Genomic DNA, 18,956 nt, shown 5'->3' with positions numbered 1-18,956 from the left:
CTAGACTTGATTTTATTTGTACTGGGGGGGCGCGTGTCTCATATTTTCTTTTCTTTTCTTCCTTTTCCAGGAGGGCTGTTGGCCCGCTGCTGTGCTGCTGAACAGTATGCAGTCCTTTCGGGAGCAAAGCAGTTACCACGGAAACCAGCAGAGCTACCCACAGGAGGTACACAGCTCATCCCGGCTAGAAGATTTCAGCCCTCGCCAGGCCCAGATGTTCCAGAATTTTGGGGGTGCAAGTGGCAGTACTGGCGGCAGTAGCGGCAGCAGTGGTGGTGGACGACGAGGGACGGCAGCAGCTGCAGCAGCAATGGCCAGCGAGGCCTCTGGCCATCAGGGCTACCAGGGTTTCAGGAAGGAGGCTGGAGACTTCTACTACATGGCAGGCAACAAAGATCCTGTGGCGACAGGCACCCCGCAGCCTCCTCAGCGAAGGCCCTCCGGGCCTGTGCAGAGCTATGGACCCCCCCAGGGGAGCAGCTTTGGCAATCAGTATGGGAGTGAGGGTCATGTGGGCCAGTTTCAAGCACAACACTCTGGCCTTGGTGGCGTATCTCACTATCAGCAGGACTACTCGGGGCCTTTCTCTCCGGGGAGTGCTCAGTACCAGCAGCAGGCTTCCAGCCAGCAGCAACAGCAGCAGCAGCAGCAAGTCCAGCAGCTGAGACAACAGCTTTACCAATCCCATCAGCCTCTGCCACAAGCCACTGGCCAGCCAGCGTCCGGTTCATCCCACCTGCAGCCGATGCAGCGGCCCTCAACCCTGCCGTCCTCCGCCACTGGTTACCAGTTACGAGTGGGTCAGTTTGGCCAGCACTACCAGTCTTCTGCTGCCTCCTCCTCCTCTTCCTCCTTCCCCTCACCACAGCGTTTCAGCCAGTCTGGGCAGAGCTATGACAGCAGTTACAGTGTGAATGCTGGATCCCAGTATGAGGGGCATAATGTGGGTTCTAATGCACAGGCTTATGGAACACAATCAAATTACAGCTATCAGCCTCAATCTATGAAAAATTTTGAACAGGCAAAGATTCCACAAGGGACCCAGCAAGGGCAGCCGCAGCAGCAGCCGCAGCCACAGTCGCAGCAGCAGCAGCAACAGCAGCAGCAGCAGCAGCACGCCCCGCAGCACGTGATGCAGTATACCAACACTGCCGCCAAGCTGCCCCTGCAGAGCCAGGTGGGGCAGTACAGCCAGCCCGAAGTTCCTGTGAGGTCCCCCATGCAGTTCCACCAGAACTTCAGCCCCATTTCTAACCCTTCCCCAGCTGCCTCTGTGGTTCAGTCTCCAAGCTGTAGCTCTACCCCATCTCCTCTCATGCAGAGTGGGGAGAATCTCCAGTGTGGGCAAGGCAGTGTGCCCATGGGTTCCAGAAACAGAATCTTACAGTTAATGCCTCAGCTTAGCCCCACCCCATCAATGATGCCTAGTCCTAATTCTCACACTGCAGGCTTCAAAGGGTTTGGACTGGAAGGCGTGCCAGAAAAGCGACTGACGGATCCTGGGTTGAGTAGTTTGAGTGCCCTGAGTACTCAAGTGGCCAATCTTCCTAATACTGTTCAGCACATGCTCCTTTCTGATGCCCTGACGCCTCAGAAGAAGGCCTCCAAGAGGCCCTCCTCCTCTTCTAAGAAAGCAGACAGCTGCACAAACTCCGAAGGCTCCTCCCAGCCTGAAGAACAACTGAAGTCCCCTATGGCAGAGTCACTGGATGGAGGCTGCTCCAGCAGTTCTGAGGATCAAGGTGAGAGAGTGAGGCAGCTGAGTGGCCAGAGCACCAGCTCTGACACCACCTACAAGGGCGGCGCCTCAGAGAAAGCCGGCTCCTCCCCAACACAGGGCGCTCAGAATGAAGCCCCCAGACTCAGTGCCAGTCCTGCAGCCAGAGAAGAGGCGGCCTCGCCAGGTGCTAAGGACACAGCGTCAGCATCCGAGGACAACCCAAAAGTCAATGAGAAGACGGTTGGGGTGATTGTCTCCCGGGAAGCCATGACAACTCGGGCAGAAAAGCCTGGCGGACAAGATAAAGGCTCCCAAGAGGATGATCCTGCAGCCACTCAAAGGCCGCCCAGCACTGGCGGGGCCAAGGAAACCAGTCACACATCACTTCCACAGCCAGAGCCTCCAGGAGGAGGGGGGAAAGGAAGCAAGAGCGGAGATAGTAACTCCAACCACAACGGAGAGGGCAACGGCCAGAGCGGGCACCCTGCAGTGGGCCCTGGCTTCGTGGGCAGAACTGAGCCTAACAAGTCTCCTGGGAGCCTACGCTACAGTTACAAAGACAGTTTCGGGCCAGCCGTGCCACGGAGTGTTGGTGGCTTCCCTCAGTACCCTACGGGACAGGATAAGGGGGATTTCACTGGCCATGGGGAGCGAAAGGGTAGAAACGAGAAGTTCCCCAGCCTCCTGCAGGAAGTGCTTCAGGGCTACCACCACCACCCCGACAGGAGGTACTCCAGGAGCAGTCAGGAGCACCAGGGCATGGCTGGCGGCCTAGAGGGATCCACAAGGCCTAATGTCTTAATTAGCCAAACCAATGAATTAGCTAGCAGGGGCCTTTTGAACAAAAGCATTGGATCCCTATTAGAAAACCCCCACTGGGGCCCCTGGGAGAGGAAACCCAGCAACACGGCCCCTGAAATGAAACAGATCAATTTGGCCGACTATCCAATTCCCAGGAAGTTTGAAATAGAGCCTCAGTCATCAGCCCATGAGCCCGGGGGTTCCCTGTCTGAAAGAAGATCAGTGATCTGTGACATTTCTCCACTGAGACAGATCGTCAGGGACCCGGGGGCTCACTCGCTGGGACACATGGGTGCCGACACCAGACTTGGGAGGAATGAACGTCTCAATCCAAGTTTAAGCCAGTCAGTCATTCTTCCAGGTGGCTTGGTGTCCATGGAAGCAAAGCTGAAATCCCAGAGCGGGCAGATAAAAGAGGAAGACTTTGAGCAATCCAAATCCCAAGCTAGTTTCAACAACAAGAAGTCTGGAGACCACTGCCATCCTGCCAGCATCAAGCACGAGTCCTACCGAGGCAACGCCAGCCCTGGAGCCGCCACCCACGACTCCCTCTCCGACTACGGCCCGCAAGACAGCAGACCAATGCCCATGCGGCGCGTCCCCGGCAGAGTGGGTGGCCGGGAGGGCATGAGAGGTCGATCCCCTTCTCAGTATCATGACTTTTCAGAGAAATTGAAGATGTCTCCTGGGAGGAGCAGGGGCCCAGGGGGAGACCCTCATCACATGAACCCACACATGACCTTTTCAGAGAGGTCCAACAGGAGTTCGTTACACGCTCCCTTTTCTCCCAACTCGGAGAGCCTGGCCTCTGCATATCACACAAACACTCGGGCTCATGCTTACGGGGACCCCAGTGCAGGTTTGAATTCGCAGCTCCATTACAAGAGACAGATGTACCAACAGCAGCAAGAGGAATATAAAGACTGGAGCAGCAGCTCTGCTCAGGGAGTGATCGCTGCGGCCCAGCACAGGCAGGAGGGGGCCCGGAAGAGCCCAAGGCAGCAGCAGTTCCTGGACAGAGTGCGGAGTCCTCTGAAAAACGACAAAGATGGTATGATGTATGGCCCACCAATGGGAACCTACCACGACCCCAGCGGTCAGGAAAGTGGACGCTGCCTCATGCCTAGTGATGGTCTGTCAAACAAAGGCATCGAATTGAAGCACGGCTCCCAGAAGTTACAACAAGAATCTTGTTGGGATCTTTCTCGGCAGACTTCTCCAGCCAAAAGCAGCGGCCCTCCAGGAATGTCCAATCAGAAGCGGTATGGCCCACCCCATGAGACCGACGGACATGGACTGGCTGAGTGTACGCAGTCATCCAAGCCTGGCAACGTCATGCTGAGGCTTCCTGGTCAAGAGGATCATTCTTCTCAAAACCCCCTAATCATGAGGAGGCGCGTCCGTTCCTTTATCTCTCCTATTCCCAGTAAGAGACAGTCACAAGACGCGAAGAACAGTAACACTGAAGATAAAGGACGCCTTCTTCACCCATCAAAAGAAGGTGCTGACAAAGCGTACAATTCCTATGCCCACCTTTCTCACAGTCAGGACTTCAAGTCCATCCCTAAGAGGGAATCTGCCAAGGACCTTCCAAGTTCAGACAGTAGAAACTGCCCTGCTGTTACCCTCACAAGCCCCGCTAAGACCAAAATACTGCCCCCACGCAAAGGACGGGGGTTGAAATTGGAAGCTATAGTTCAGAAGATCACATCCCCAAATATTAGGAGGAGTGCGTCCTCGAACAGCGCAGAGGCTGGGGGAGACACGGTTACTCTGGATGATATACTGTCTTTGAAGAGTGGTCCTCCCGAAGGCGGGGGTGTGGCTGGTCAGGATGCTGAGCTGGAGAAGAGAAAAGGCGAGGTGGTATCTGATCTAGTCTGTCCAGCAAACCAGGAGTTGAACATTGAAAAGCCTCTTACAAGGTCTTCAGAGGAGTGGCGTGGCAGTGGGGACGACAAAGTGAAGACCGAGACACACCCAGACACTGTCAGTGCTGGAAAGGAACCCCCTGGTGCCATGACATCCGCAACCTCACAGAAGCCTGGGGGTAACCAAGGGAGACCAGATGGTTCCTTGGGCGGGGCAGCGCCTCTGCTCTTTCCTGACTCAAAGAACCTGCCTGCAGCAGGTGGACTGGCCCCTGAGGCAAATCCTAAGGCTGAAGAGAAGGAGAGCGATACAGTGACCATTTCCCCCAAACAAGAGGGTTTCCCCCCGAAGGGGTATTTCCCTTCCGGAAAGAAGAAGGGGAGGCCCATTGGTAGTGTGAATAAGCAAAAGAAACAGCAGCAGCCACCGCCTCCACCCCCCCAGCCCCCCCACATACCAGAAGGGTCTGCAGATGGAGAGCCAAAGCCAAAAAAGCAGAGGCAAAGGCGGGAGAGAAGGAAGCCCGGGGCGCAGCCCAGGAAGCGGAAAACCAAACAGGCAGTTCCCATCGTAGAACCCCAAGAACCCGAGATCAAACTAAAGTATGCCACCCAGCCACTGGATAAAAGCGATGCCAAGAACAAGTCTTTTTTCCCTTATATCCACGTAGTAAACAAGTGTGAACTTGGAGCCGTTTGTACAATCATCAACGCTGAAGAAGAAGAACAGACCAAATTGGTGAGGGGTCGGAAGGGGCAGAGGTCTCTGACCCCGCCACCCAGCAGCACCGAGAGCAAGGCGCTCCCAGCCTCATCCTTCATGCTGCAGGGACCTGTGGTGACAGAGTCTTCTGTTATGGGACACCTGGTTTGCTGTCTGTGCGGCAAGTGGGCCAGTTACCGGAACATGGGTGACCTCTTTGGACCCTTTTATCCCCAAGATTATGCAGCCACTCTCCCGAAGAACCCACCTCCTAAGAGGGCCACGGAAATGCAGAGCAAAGTTAAGGTACGGCACAAAAGCGCCTCCAACGGCTCCAAGACGGACACTGAGGAGGAGGAGGAGCAACAGCAGCAGAAGGAGCAGAGGAGCCTGGCTGCCCACCCCAGGTTTAAGCGGCGACACCGCTCCGAAGACTGTGGCGGGGGCCCTCGGTCCCTGGCCCGGGGGCTCCCCTGTAAAAAAGCCACCGCGGAAGGCAACAGCGAAAAGACTGTTTTGGACTCAAAGCCCTCCGTGCCCACCACTTCAGAAGGTGGCCCCGAGCTGGAGTTACAAATCCCTGAACTACCTCTTGACAGCAATGAATTTTGGGTCCACGAGGGTTGTATTCTCTGGGCCAACGGAATCTACCTGGTCTGTGGCAGGCTCTACGGCCTGCAGGAAGCGCTGGAAATAGCCAGAGAGATGGTGAGTACGAGGCTCCCTTACCAGCTCTCTCTGTTTTTGGTTCTGCTGCGTCAACCTTTACCTGTTTCAGCCTTAATATTTTATTCTTAATGTCACATGGTAATTCTTCCAGATTAAAGCCCCTAAACCCCCAAAATGGGCAGAAATTAGAGCAATTTGGAAGATTTAACTTTTATCAGTAGTATGTGTATAGGTTACAAAGATCATGCTAGTATAGTTCAGTTTATTAAAACAGATGATGTTCTCCACCCCTCCTCAGACCAGATTCCTGATTCATTTCTCTGCAAGCTTCCTGTTTCTAAAGAATAAGCTTTTACTGCTCTTTGTGTTATTTATTGATCCTTTTCCCCCATATTTCAATATCTGACTCTAATACTTAGGAAGTATACTATGGTTATATGTCCTAAAACTTCTCATTTCTCCAAAATTATTAATTGATGTTACTACACCTGGCCTTTTATTTTGGGGGGGTCGCATCTTTCTAATTTAGACTTTGCAATTAGCATATTTATCCTTCAGGTCTGTTTCATAACTGTTGTACTGGGGTTTGTCCCCTTCGTTTACTTCTTTCCCCCTAGTGAATGCTTTTTCCTCAACACTGTGACCTTGCCTTTCTTAGTCTGGGCCCTCGCTTAATGGAGTGCATCATTCTTTAGCAGGTTCCTAAGAAAGGTACACGGGAGGCACATAGGTTGAGACTTCGTCTACTGAAAATGCCTTTACTCCTGTCATGTGTAATTGAAGACTGGTTGTGTATAGAATTCTAGATTTGAAGTCATTTGAAATCTCACTCTCTTGGCGTCGTGACTCCTGGCTTGTCCGGCAGCTTCTAGGGTTGCAGGTGAGAGGGCTGGCGTTCTGATTTTCAGTCGTCATATATGTGTTTTGTCTTCTCCCTGGGAAGGTTCGAGGATCTTCTCGTGTTCCCTCTGGGTCTGACATCTCAAAATGACAGGCCTTGGGGTCCATCTTCTCCTTCTTTGGGCTGACTACTCAGGGAGATTTTGCTACCTGTAAACATTTCTTTCAGCTGAGGAAGTTTGTCCTGTGTTATTTCCTGAATAATTTCTTTCCCTCTGTCTTTTCCTCTGTTCTCTCTTTCTGGAATTCCTGTTAATTAGGTGTGTCGCGCCTCCTGCTTTGATCCTCTGGCTTTATCTTTTCTGTCCTGTTCTGTGTTCTCTCTCCATTCTTGTCCTGATTCCTCCATGCACTGTTCAGCTTTATCATCTAGCCTTTTATTTATTTATCTTCATTTCTTATACCTTGAAAAGCTTTTTCTTCTCTGAATATTCCTCTAAGGGAGATAGTACCTGGTTGAATTGGGCGGAACTTAGCGACCTAACTCCTCTGACAAAGTCTGAGTTAATTCTCTGGTTTCCAGCCCCGTGTTGCACCCCCCACGTTCTGAGACACTGCCTTCTAGGCTCTGTGCCACACGGGGCTGGCTTTCTAGTGGCTCCTCTGCTGCACTCGTGCGCCTCTGCTTCCTTCCAGTCTGCTGGATCATTTGCTCTTTATCCCTTCTATTTCCAGCTGCCAGAATTTGGACATCTCCTGTGTGTTACTGTTATTCTCCCATTCTTGATACCCTCATGAATTTGTCTTACCAGTTTATCCTATTTTTGTGGGAAGGAAACATGTAAATGTATGTTTGGTCTATGATATTTAATCAGATGAGAGTTTTTTGTGTTAATTTATATTTAAAACTTATAGTTGACAATTATACAAATGACTTTCAGTCATAGTTAATAAGGATTTATCAGCCAGAACCATGGTTTTCTTGGACACTTCTGACTGTCCTCTCCCTCCCCTGTACAGCTCCCCCTGCTATGTTTTATCATTGCATTATTCCCAGAATTTGTAGCAGTGTCTGATAAAAAGGAAGTACTCAAATTATAGTGTAAAAACAAAAAAAAGTTAACATGAAATTTATATATATGTATTTTAAATTAGAACATTCTAATTGTCACACAAGGGTTGTCTTTCCTACTAAGACCATGCACCTGGTCTGTCTTCTGTTTCCTGTCCTGTCTCCATCATCAACTTTACTCCCAAACCCCAAGGTTTAAAATAGACTTACTTCTTAGATACAGCGACATTTCAAAATGCAGAAGTCCTAAAGGGATATAACATTTAAGACCCTAAAGTACAAAATTCTTCAAAATAGTCAATTCTGAGCACTCAGTAAGTAATCCATTGATCATTGTCTTGTCCCCATTCATGGCCTGCTTGCCAGCTTCCCTCTCAAAGTTACAATATTCGGTGGATTGATTTGTTTTTATTTGTTACTTTTTGGTGTGTGTCCCTGTCCATCCACTAGTGTTTTATTTCGACATAGATTATTACTAACATCTCTCAGGGTAATTTTTATTTGTAAACTTCTGAGCATTCTATAGCAATCATTGGTAACCAGAAGGCTAAATTTTGCCTAGCAAAGCCCTATATCCTGTGTCTCAATCCAAGTCCAGTTTGTAGAAAGTAGAAGGTACCCAATAATGATGTGACCACCCTAAATCACAAAAGGTTGGTGAACAGTCTGACTGCATTTCAAATTCCTAATCAGGAATCCATGTCTTCATAAATTGACAGTTTTAGTCTATTACTTGTTATCTTTGATCCCAAAATAAAATAACACCTGCACTGAATATGATACTTCAGTCTTTCTCTTTAACCCGTCCCCTACAGCTTGCATCAACTGCATCAACTAAATGGTTAAAATAACATGAAACATTTTGTGTAGATAAGATTGAAAGTAACTTTTTGTTTCTTAAAATATTCATTGCAGCCTCAGCTGTTTCATAAGTGCTTCAATTAATCATGTAACCTAAGGGATAAAAAGTTGGAACACTTTATTTAAAGATAAAAGGTGTAAAAACTGGTGGTTTTGTTCCTACACTTTCATATAATACAGTCTCTGACCCTAGATTTTATAGCTCTCTGACAGCTCCACCAGGGCTACAGACTTCACCATCTCCTTTAATGATAGGTTTCAGAGCACAAACAGTGGACCAATCTTTTTTTTGTAATTGCTATAATCACATATAACATTATATTAGTTTTATGACCAAACTTAAATCTCATACTGCAGCTTTAAGTTTATTTTCTTATGTTGTACCCACTCACTTTGCCAGTGCCCTTTAAAAATATTAACTTTCTTGCCCTGGCCAGTGTGGCTCTGTTGGTTGGGCGTTTTCCGTCCTGCAAACTGAAAGGCCATCAGTTCAATTCCCAGTTGGGGCCCATGCCTGGGTTGCAGATTTGGTCTCTGGTCTTGGTTCCTGGTCAGGGTGCATATGGAAGGCAACCAGTCGATGTGTCTCTCCCTCTCTTTTTCCCTCCCTTCCCCCTTCTCTAAGAAAAAAAGTAATAATAAAGAAAAAATATTAACTTTCTCTTTCCTCAATTCTGTTCTATTTTACATCCCCCTTTTAGAATAGAGTGCCAGCCCTGTATATTGAATTTAATTTTTCAAAAGACTAGCACATCTGTTTCCTTCTCACAGGCGACACCCCTTGAGATAGGAAGGGAGAACATTCCGTTCCATTACCCTTAGCATAGAGGGTAACTAGACTTTAGTGACACATGCTCAGGCCTAGTGATGTGTTGATTTTAAAAATGGTTTAAAAAGTTATGCTTCTTGGCTCTTTGAGCTGATGCTCCACTACCACGACAAGGCCCTTTGCTGTTTGCCCAGCTTTTATTCTCCTTTTGTTAATGTACTCGAGAACAAATTAAAATCACGCTAACTTGCTGCCTTTTATTTAATTTGATTGATAGTGTTTCAGTTTGTCAGGGTCACTTTGAGTCTACTTTTATCTTAGGTTTTAGCAAATGCATTCAATTTTGGTCTGCTTAATAAGTATGCTTTCAATCCTATCATGTTGAGATAAGGCCACATATATTTTATTAGAGATCCATTTTGGCCTATATAATATCTATCAGGTGTTTTGACAAGCATGATATTATAACAAAATAATATGAAGCCCTCAAGAGACAATAGCACCTCTCTCTGTAAGTATTACTACTCTGAAAATTGCTGAAAACCAGAACATTCTTGTACCGACAGCCTGCACTTGCCTTTTCTAAGTGTGGGGCTTAATCTGTTCATTTCTGCACAGTCCTCTTTGTTTTGTCTAACTTTGACCTCTGCTTACTTACCTTGGTGTATTTGTATGTGAATCCCCAGTGACCTCTGGCATGGATGCTGTGACAGAGTGAATTGCTCTTAAACAGGCATGCATCTAACTTGGTATGTAAAAACGACCTTTGATACATTCAGGAATGCAAAGGCCTTCCTAACAGCTTATGGCAGCAGACGGGTCTGGTGACCATGGATTTCTGGTATGTCCCTTGACAGCACAGCCCAGCTTTGCCCGGCTTGGGAGAGCTGCCTGCACTTACTCGGGTCCCCTCCTCCCCTACCTAGGCTGACAACACCCCTTCTAAAGAGATGAGCAGTCACCATGGGAAATTTTCATCTTTTTTTAACCCTACAGCGTATGTTAAAAAACTGGTTTTAGGTTAATTTTTTTTTGGATCAGTATATTACAGAATATACTTAAAGTTTTTCTTAATATAAGTGTAAATAATAGAAAAATTTTATTTCCCCCAGTTTTAACAGGCTAGCATCCTTGACTTACCTCAAATTAGGACAAAAACATGATTTAACAAGTATAAGAGCATTAATACATTGATTACATTATGAAAATGTGACTGCATGTTAAAAGGACAAAAATGGGTCAGTTCCTCTCTCTGGTTATCTGTAAAATAAAGGATTTATCTTAGAAGCTCCATAAACCCCCATCTACCTGCTCCTTAAGTTGGTAGTCTAGCAAGGCTGCCGCCAGCTCAGGTCCTGCTGTTGACTCCAGCCCCCCTTCCCCCCAGTACACTTGGCGCACAGTGACTTCCTGGGACTCCCTCTCCTCTTGCCCTCCCTCTCACGTTCCCACACTCTCCCGCCACCCCCTCCCGCTTCCTTACACAGCCTCCCTCCAGCTGCTGGTCTTCCCCTCTTCCCCGGAGCCTGTCTGCATCCCACATCAAGGTGCCCAGGCCTGGTAGCCTATAGCAGGGAGCGGCGTAATTCTCTTACTACCTATTTTTCTTAACACCTATCTCTTCTTTTTTATCACTACAAAATGACCTTGAGACTAAACTTGCAGAGAAAGGGTTAATTTTCTTGCAAGTTTTGGCTTTTCTAAATTCTGAGGAATCTCGTGAAATTTGCAGTTTTGAATTTTACTGTTTGTATTATCTTATAGAATAAATTATAACAAATTGGAAGATTCTTAGTTTTCCTGCAGTCTGTTTATTTCATTTAGGGGTAGAGAGATGATGAGAGAAGAGTTGCACCTAAATTAAAAGAAAAACTTTTAAGGGTAGACTGTTCTTTGAGAATGCTAAAGGACTATAACCAAGAATATTTTCAGGTCACTATATATTAGGCCAAATAATTCATTCCTGTAATGTAAACTGGTTATTGCTAATATATTAAAAGAGCCAACAGGATCAAATAGCATGTCAAAGTGGATATTCATTTCAATTCAATAAATATCTGAGTTCTTGCTAGAAAACCAATAAAAATCTGAAGATAGCATGCTGTCAGGGGCCGAAGCTCATTTTGTGGGGGATGCGCCTTGGGCTGGGTCCCCCAGCTGGTGTGGGAGGGGAAGCCCTGGCTCTGGACTTGGTCGGGGAGCTTTGTGTGATTCCCGGGAAAGCGGGCCTTGCCCCAGGCGGTTCCCGCACTCGGCCTTGAGCTTTTCAGAAGGTACTGCTTCCGTGATCCAATTCTTAGGCCCCAAATGAGGCCAGTTTTGCAGAACCCCAAAGGCTGGCAACTGCAGACCAATTTCTTCCCATCTTCCCCTTTCTTGGAGGAAGGTCACAGTGAAAACCTAGTCAGCGTGGTAGTTGCTCTCAGAGCTTCTCCTCAGCCTCTGCTGTCCTGCTCAGCAGCTGGGGGGAGGGGACGTGGAGGAGAAAGCCCTGGAGTCACAGTGCCTCGTCTCAATTGCCAGCTCGTCACTTGCTCAAGTCACGTAACCTCTGTACTCCTCCTTCCTTGTCTATAAAATATGGAAACTAATGCATTGCCTATAAAGAAGGCTGTCATGAGCACTGATGAGTTACTCTTTGGAGAGTGCGGAGGGAGCGCTGGGCGAGCGCTGGGGGCTGGTGTCTGCCCTAGAGCCGTCCTCGGTGTGGCTGCGGTGAGCATGTGTTCCTGTCACTAAGCTCGCCCAGTCAGCTGCAGCTTGCGTGGCACTGCTCTGTGCACCGTGGCAGGTCTTCCCAGAAGTGGCCAGAACTTATCTCCGGGATGGGAATGTTGCTCTGCATGTGAGACAAACATTTTCTCCCCGTTTTTCCCCTTGCGGGAAACTCAGGTTTTGAGGGGCAGGGTGTGTGCGGCATTTACGGTGCAGTGTTAATTACTCTCAGGGGTTATATTCTTCATTGGACAGGAGGCAAAAGGAAGGGAATAAATAAAATCTGCCTTGCACGTTAAGTAAAAGCCTTAATATTCTTGTGAGTTGTAAATTTTTGATAGTGATTACGTAAGACCAAAGCGAAGCATCTACCTAGTAACAAAGTTATTATTTAAATAAACAGCATTGACAGGTCAGCACTCTAAGAGAGACCCGAAATAATTAATTCATGGACTAATTCAGGACTACCTCATTCCACCTCCCCCCACCCCTAATAGTTACTCTGTAGTATCTGGACAACAGTACATTCTGTGGTAGCCTAAGGAGTTAGCCTTTCATTTATTGGCCGTGCGAAGCTGCTAGTGATTTCAAGCATGTAAAATCACGGGGTTAGCCTTGTGAGTTGTAAAGGAGACTCTGGAAAGACTCAGAGGTGAGAAGAGAGCCGTCCAGTTGGGTGGCTGTGGCACTAGTTTGTACAAGAGATGACAAGGGCAGAGTAAGTGGTGGTAAAGGGAACCAGAAGCGGATGGATACTAGAAACGTTTTGAAATTTAAAGTTGATAGAATTTAGAAACTGATCAGTTGTTGCAGGTAAAGGACAATGAGGAATGGAGCTGAGGCTTCTAGCTCCAGGAGCAGGTCAGTGGTGGGATGGGGGTGGGGAAGACACCAGAAACAGACAGGGAGGAGGATTGAGGAAGGAAGACATTGTGTTTCATGGTTCATGTGTAGGCGGCAGAAGAAAACGTTAGGCATGCAAGCCTAACACATGTGTTCAGATCAGTCAACACTAGGTCTCTAGTGCAGTATTTTTTAATAAAGACTGCTTGATTTTTATTTAGCTTTTTTGAATAGATAAAACAGATAAACTTTTAAATCCAAGTTGCTAAAAAGGCAGGGGAGGAAATCAAGAGATCTGTCTTGTGTTTTTGTTTTTGTTTTGTTGGCTTTGTTTTTGTTTTTAGATTTTATTTATTTATTTCCAGAGAGAGGGGAAGGGAGGAAGAGGGGGAGAGAAACATCGATGTGGGTGGGAGAGACACACCAACAGGCTGCCTCTTGCACGCCCCCAAGTGGGGACCTGACCCGCAACCCAGGCCGGTGCCCCAACCAGGATGCAGCTGGGAATCTAACTGGCGACCTTCTGGTTCTTAGGCAGGTAGTCAGTCCTCTGAGCCAGGGCTGTTTGTTTGTTTTTGTTTTTGTTTTTTAATCCCACAGAGAGAACCCTGAAAAGGCGTCAAAGAAATTAGGCTATTGTTATAGTTATTGCCTAAAATACAAATGGATAATTTGCTGTTTTTGTTTTTCTAATAATTTCTTCAAGATACTGACATTATTGACAACTTAACATTGCATTTAATTACAATGAGAAAGAGCTGAGAGGAAACATTACTTTCCTGCGTCTGGGAAAAAGCTCTACCGTGCCCTGTGGCACCTCATTTTCTCAGGGGTGCTGAGTGTAGCGCGAGGCCTTGGTGGGTTGAATTGCGCCTGGACAGGGCTCACGCACTTCCCTGGGAAGTCAGATGGGCCCTGAGGCTGAGAGTGTGCATGGATGGGTGCTTTCTGAGGGCCTGGGTCAGCGGCGAGCTGAGGCAGCACCGGGAAGCACAGGAAAGGGCCAGGCAAGAGCAGGCGACTGGGCGCCCAGGGGTTCTGGGGAGGGAGGCTCCTGGGCGCTGGAACATGAACCACCTTTTATGAAGGTATCACTGCTTATTTACATAGACGTGAGTAATAACAATGTTACTCATACTGTAAAACTAATAGAACTGTAAGCCAGTCAGTTACAGTTTTGATAACACAACAAATCTGCCTCTTTTCTAGATTTTGCTCATGTGCTTCTTCTACTAGACTTAAGAGAGTGTGCAAATGGCCGCCAACATGCGCTGCGTGGTTTTGAAATGCTGTTGAATGACCACACTTGCACCTCAGAACAGCCCTGGGAGGTGGGCCGCCTCCCGCTGCTGGATGGGCCCAGGGTTTCCCTGCTGCACTGCGGAGACAAGTCTGTGTTGCTTTGTCACCTAATTTTGTCGTTTTAATTTTCGTATTAATCTGTGGGGTTTATTCTCATATGGACGTAACAGAATTTTTCCAAGTGTTCCTGTGCTGTTGGACAGTGAGGTTTCCCATTAAATTCCTCCTTTCGCAGCACTGCCCGTTTTTAGTCACGGAGTTTTATTTGGGGGGAATTTCCAGATGTTGAACTGCTAAGTCAGAAAAGTGTGAACATGTTATGGTTTTTGATAGGCATTATCTTGTGGCTTTACCAAAAAGGATCATAGTGAGCTGTGGTCATCCACAGAGAGACATGAGCCCATGTGTTACTACAACCCCAGTGACATTGGATATTCTTTTTAAATATTTATTTCCTAATTTTACTTCTTGTGTGTTTTATGTCCATCAATCACTAACTTGGAATTTTAATATTTCTCCTCAATTTGTTGTCATTTTTCTGTGCATGGCTTTCCTAGTCTGAATAACTTCAACTGTCTGGAAAATTCAGATGTACATAAGTCCTTGCCTCAGGAGTGCCACGTAATGAGGCATTCGGAGAGCTCTTAGGTAAAGCCTTCTCACCTATAAATAGGATGATGACGGAGGGCCGCTGGGGGTAAAATTAACCTCACTGGAGATTAGGTAACTTCCTCGGTGGGTACTAAACCACTTGTAGAGGCTTTTGAGTTGAGGTCGTTTTAGAGGAACTATAAGTACTGCAGGCTGGTGTCAGTTCTAGAAGGTGTCCTCACATGCTATCTTAGTAAAGATGTGTCCAGTCATTAAGCCTGTTGGGTAGGAATGAAACTGAAGAGAAAATTCAGCCCCGTGTACCCTGTCCCCGTAAGCCAGGCACAGCGGAGCGGTCTGGGTTGTAGGCGCGTGTGAGCTGACACTTGATTTGAATATCACGTCGACAGCAGAATGTTGTAACATGCTGTGTGAGAACAGAAATAAAGAACTGCCGCAGAAGCAAATGCGTAAGACCAAGGTCAACAAAAGAACGCATTTCCGAGTCTGAAGTGGTGCCGGTCACTCCTGATGAGAGCCGGGCCCAGCGGCTGTGGAGGCGTTTTATCCCTCACCAGTTTCCCCAGGCGCTAAGAGGCAGGCTGTCTAGCAAAATGGAAGTTCATTTGGCAGCTCTCAGGCATCTTCATTGTGACTGGCTCTGTCGAGATTCTGTGGTTCCAGACTCTGAAAACTGTGCCTCAAAGCTTATCTTGGTTCAGACAGATGTGAGCTGTAGACCCTTGGTTTGCTTGAAAGTTATTTTGGTGTGTGTTTGTTTTGTTTTCCCCAAAAACTCCTTAAAGCTAGTTTGGTGGGATAGTAGTTCATTAAGATAAGAAACAGGGTAATTGCCAGATGGTTCTCTTTACTTTTTTCTAGCTCGAGTTCCCTCTGGAAGGAATCAAAATACATTAATGCTTTGAAAGGGCAGCCCTCAAAAACGACAAGTATTTGTTTGTTGACACACGACTTTTCACCTCCCAGCAGGGCTGGGCATTTTAACACACCGTTGTTCATGAAAAGCACATTGATTTTTAAAAAACCAGCTCACCTGTCACCTCGCTCCCCCAGGCAGCAAGTCCCAGCCCTCCCACTGTACCTGTGTCACCAGTTAGCGCTGTGCACCGTGACCGTTTGTCTCCCCCGATTAGCTCCCCGGGGGCAGCACCAGCCTGAGCCCGCCGTGGCGCCCAGCACAGGGCTGACCAGTACGGGGCACACCTGTGACGAGCAGGCTCTCTTAGGAAAGAGATGGGATGAGCAACATAACATCTGGTGGTAGGAGGTGGGCCTTTGGGTGCCACTTAAAGTGTTTAGTATTAACAGCATGTAATAGCCCTGATCGGGTGGCTCAGTCGGTTGGAGCGTTGTCCTGTACACCAAAAGGTTGCGGGCTTGAGCCCCAGTCAGGGCGCGTGTGAGAGGCAGCCGATCAGCGTGCCTCTAGCATGGGAGTGGTCTAATGAGCCAGCCTTTGAGACCACAGAGCATTTTAGACAGAGGGTACAGGGGCTGTAGGGAGGAACAGAAACAGCGCCGGCGTGGTGAGACAGTAGTGGGTGAGGGACAGCGTGACGAGGTGGGAGAGGTCGGCCGGAGCTGATGCCTGTGGCCTCTGTGGGCAGGAGTGGAAACAGGGCAGGTGGGTGAGTGGGCTGCCGTCTCTTGAAGTAGAAATGCTTGGAGGAGGAACAGGTTCAGTGCGGAAGTCAGGAAGTGCGTCCGGTTCATGTTATGTCTAAGAGGCACTTAGACATCCAGGCGAAGTGTGACCATTTCAGAATTAAGGACAGTTTCTAAGCGCAGGTCAGCACTGTGTGGGCGCGCTAAGGTGGCCAGGGGAAAGGTGCATCAGAGGGGCTCCTGGAGGTAACAGTACCTGGACCCCCCTGCCAGGACGTTGTAAGGGGGAAAATGGAATATGTCACAAACAGTTGGTTGATACTCAAAACTTAGAGGTGGAGAAGTGTTGAACTTAGCCGAGGTTTCTAATCCTGATCCCGTTACTTCCAAGTTTCTGTTTTCTTTAGCTGTTGAAGCGAGGGCTAGCCTCCTCCTATCTTCCTATTCTGTGATTAACTTTCTAAAACAGAAACAAACAAAAAAAGTCCATACCCTCGAAGAGGGATGGAGCCAGTAGTTTTCACACTGTCTTGGGGATAAGAAATACCTTGGGTGCTGTGTGGCCAGAGGGGAGGCAGCCACCGCCCACGTTGCTCACACGCACTTCCAGAAACTCTGGAAGACCCAGTGTGGAACTAGTCAACTAAAGCTAGATCGTAATCTCGTCCACTAACTCTGGTACGAAAGTTTCCATTCTAGGATTGGACCAAGTTTTTCCTTCCAGGACACGTTTTCTGGGAAGAAAAGGCAAGGGGGTTAAAAGCACTGCTGTGGGAGTGAGGCGACCTGAAATGCCCTGTGAGGTATCTCACACATTATCACCTCATTAAGTGACCCCATAAAGCAGCCTGCAGGGAGGTCTGGCTGATCTGGCAGGCTGGCTCCAGGGCGCAGGGACCAGTGACCCTGTGGATGGTTGCATTGGCAGGAGCTAAAATCCTCCAACGCTTGCTAGTTTTTTCAGGTTCCTGTCTGCTGGAACTCTGCCCCGTATAAAAGGGCCTCTGCTGTCTGTTCTTTTCAGGCCGCCCCTGCCCTTGAACTTCCAGGATTATGGTGGCTTTGCCCACAGGGCCTTGACTTGTAAATACTCAGCCCAGGCGAGAGGATCGCAGATGAAAGGATGGGTGCGGTGGGAGTGGGCGGCGGTGCAGTGAGGATGGGAAGAACGCCCTCCAGAGCAAGAGTCTGGGGCTGCTTGGGAGGTTTATGTGCCAGTGTAAGCGGCATGTATTTGAAGTTTTGTTAAAGGAGGTCTATGGTGGCAGTAAGTTTGTCATTTCTGCCACTGACACTGTAAACAGCTGAATCTGGGCGCCTCGCAAATGAGCGGCTCTGTAATTGGCTTTCTGGAAGCGCAGACCCAACTCCTGGGTGGGATGAGCCCGGCAGAGGAGGGGGATTATACTGCGAGTCACTTTCCTGGCAAGCAGTTTCTTTTACAAGATGCCTTTTTAGATTTAGAAAACACAAAAGGTAATCATTTCTCTGTATAAGCCAATCCGTAGTTTGAGCACAGGGTAAAATAAAAATAAACTAGCACACTGTCTTGGGCAACCTAAACTTCAACTTTTTAAACTCCCTAAGCATTCATCTCCATCCTTCGAGAAAAGGCCACTCCCTTTCTTCCCGCAGGGCTGCTGGGCCCCACGGTTCCTCTAGCTCTCCCCAGACGGGCTAATTACTGCCCCGAACCTCCTGGACTCCTGGCCCCTCCTTTTTAGCTTCTTAAAGGGCACAAGCCCCTTTTCTTCTCAATGCATAAAAATCCTCCTAGACAAAGTAAGTGTATGTTTTCAACAAAGTTACCACTTCACCAGCCAGAAAAGAAAACCTCTGATTAGAATTATTTTAATGGAGTATATGTACCTGTGGGTAAGATAAAGTGCAGACTGCTTCAGGAAAAAAACCAGGTCTGGCGAGCGCAGAGAAGCATCCTTAGTGAGATCTGTGTTGACTCTTTGATAAATAGAGTTATGTAAAATATATATTAACAATGCACATTTTGTGCAAAAGGAAAACGATTAAGCTAAATCTGTTTTCTAACGCTTTAATATCCTAAAAGGTAGAAGTGAAGACTGGTTTTTAACTTAAATTGTGGCAAATGGAAGCATTTTACTTGGGAAATTGCTTTATTTTGCTTTGTTTGCCTCATAAATCTGTTGTTGCTGAACCTGAAGACTTTGAACCCAAGAGAATCAGAGTTAGACCGGGAATCCTAGAACGTGTAATACCCGCAGCGAGTACCGGCATCTGGGCCCACACACGCACAGGTGGAGTTCATTCCGTGTGTGATCATAAGCAGTTCCAGCTTTGTGGGCACCTTGGTAAAGGTAATTACTAGTCCCTGTACTAGTGCTTGTCTAGAAAACATTATCATCAGTAAAAAGTGTCTATTAAAATAGGTAGATGAGGGTAGAAATACAAAGTGGTTAAATACTGGGCCTAACCTATAAAAATGCTCTAATACAAATGTCAATGTTCAGAACAAGGCACAGAAGTTGCAGCATTGCTGGGTTCGAGTTGAATGACTTGTAGTGGGTTGTGTTGAAACTCAGCCCTGCGGGGGGCAG

At 47.7% G+C, this 18,956-nt stretch overlaps 1 protein-coding gene across 1 annotated transcript in view; it reads left to right on the top strand.

The window, feature by feature from the left end:
* TCF20 (transcription factor 20) overlaps window positions 1-18,956 on the top strand; it is a 94,448-nt gene that overhangs the window by 47,805 nt on the left and 27,687 nt on the right. Inside the window, exon 2 of the mRNA XM_054582468.1 lies at window positions 71-5,803. Coding sequence (XP_054438443.1) covers window positions 107-5,803 — 5,697 coding nt within the window. The 5' untranslated portion in view covers window positions 71-106. The remainder of the gene's footprint in view (window positions 1-70; window positions 5,804-18,956) is intronic.

Source organism: Pteronotus mesoamericanus, unplaced genomic scaffold, assembly GCF_021234165.1.
Source record: "Pteronotus mesoamericanus isolate MK-2021 breed Mesoamerican mustached bat unplaced genomic scaffold, CSHL_Meso_final contig_702, whole genome shotgun sequence".
Classification (NCBI taxonomy): Eukaryota; Metazoa; Chordata; class Mammalia; order Chiroptera; family Mormoopidae; genus Pteronotus; species Pteronotus mesoamericanus.
This window is presented reverse-complemented; position numbering and strand designations above follow the sequence as displayed.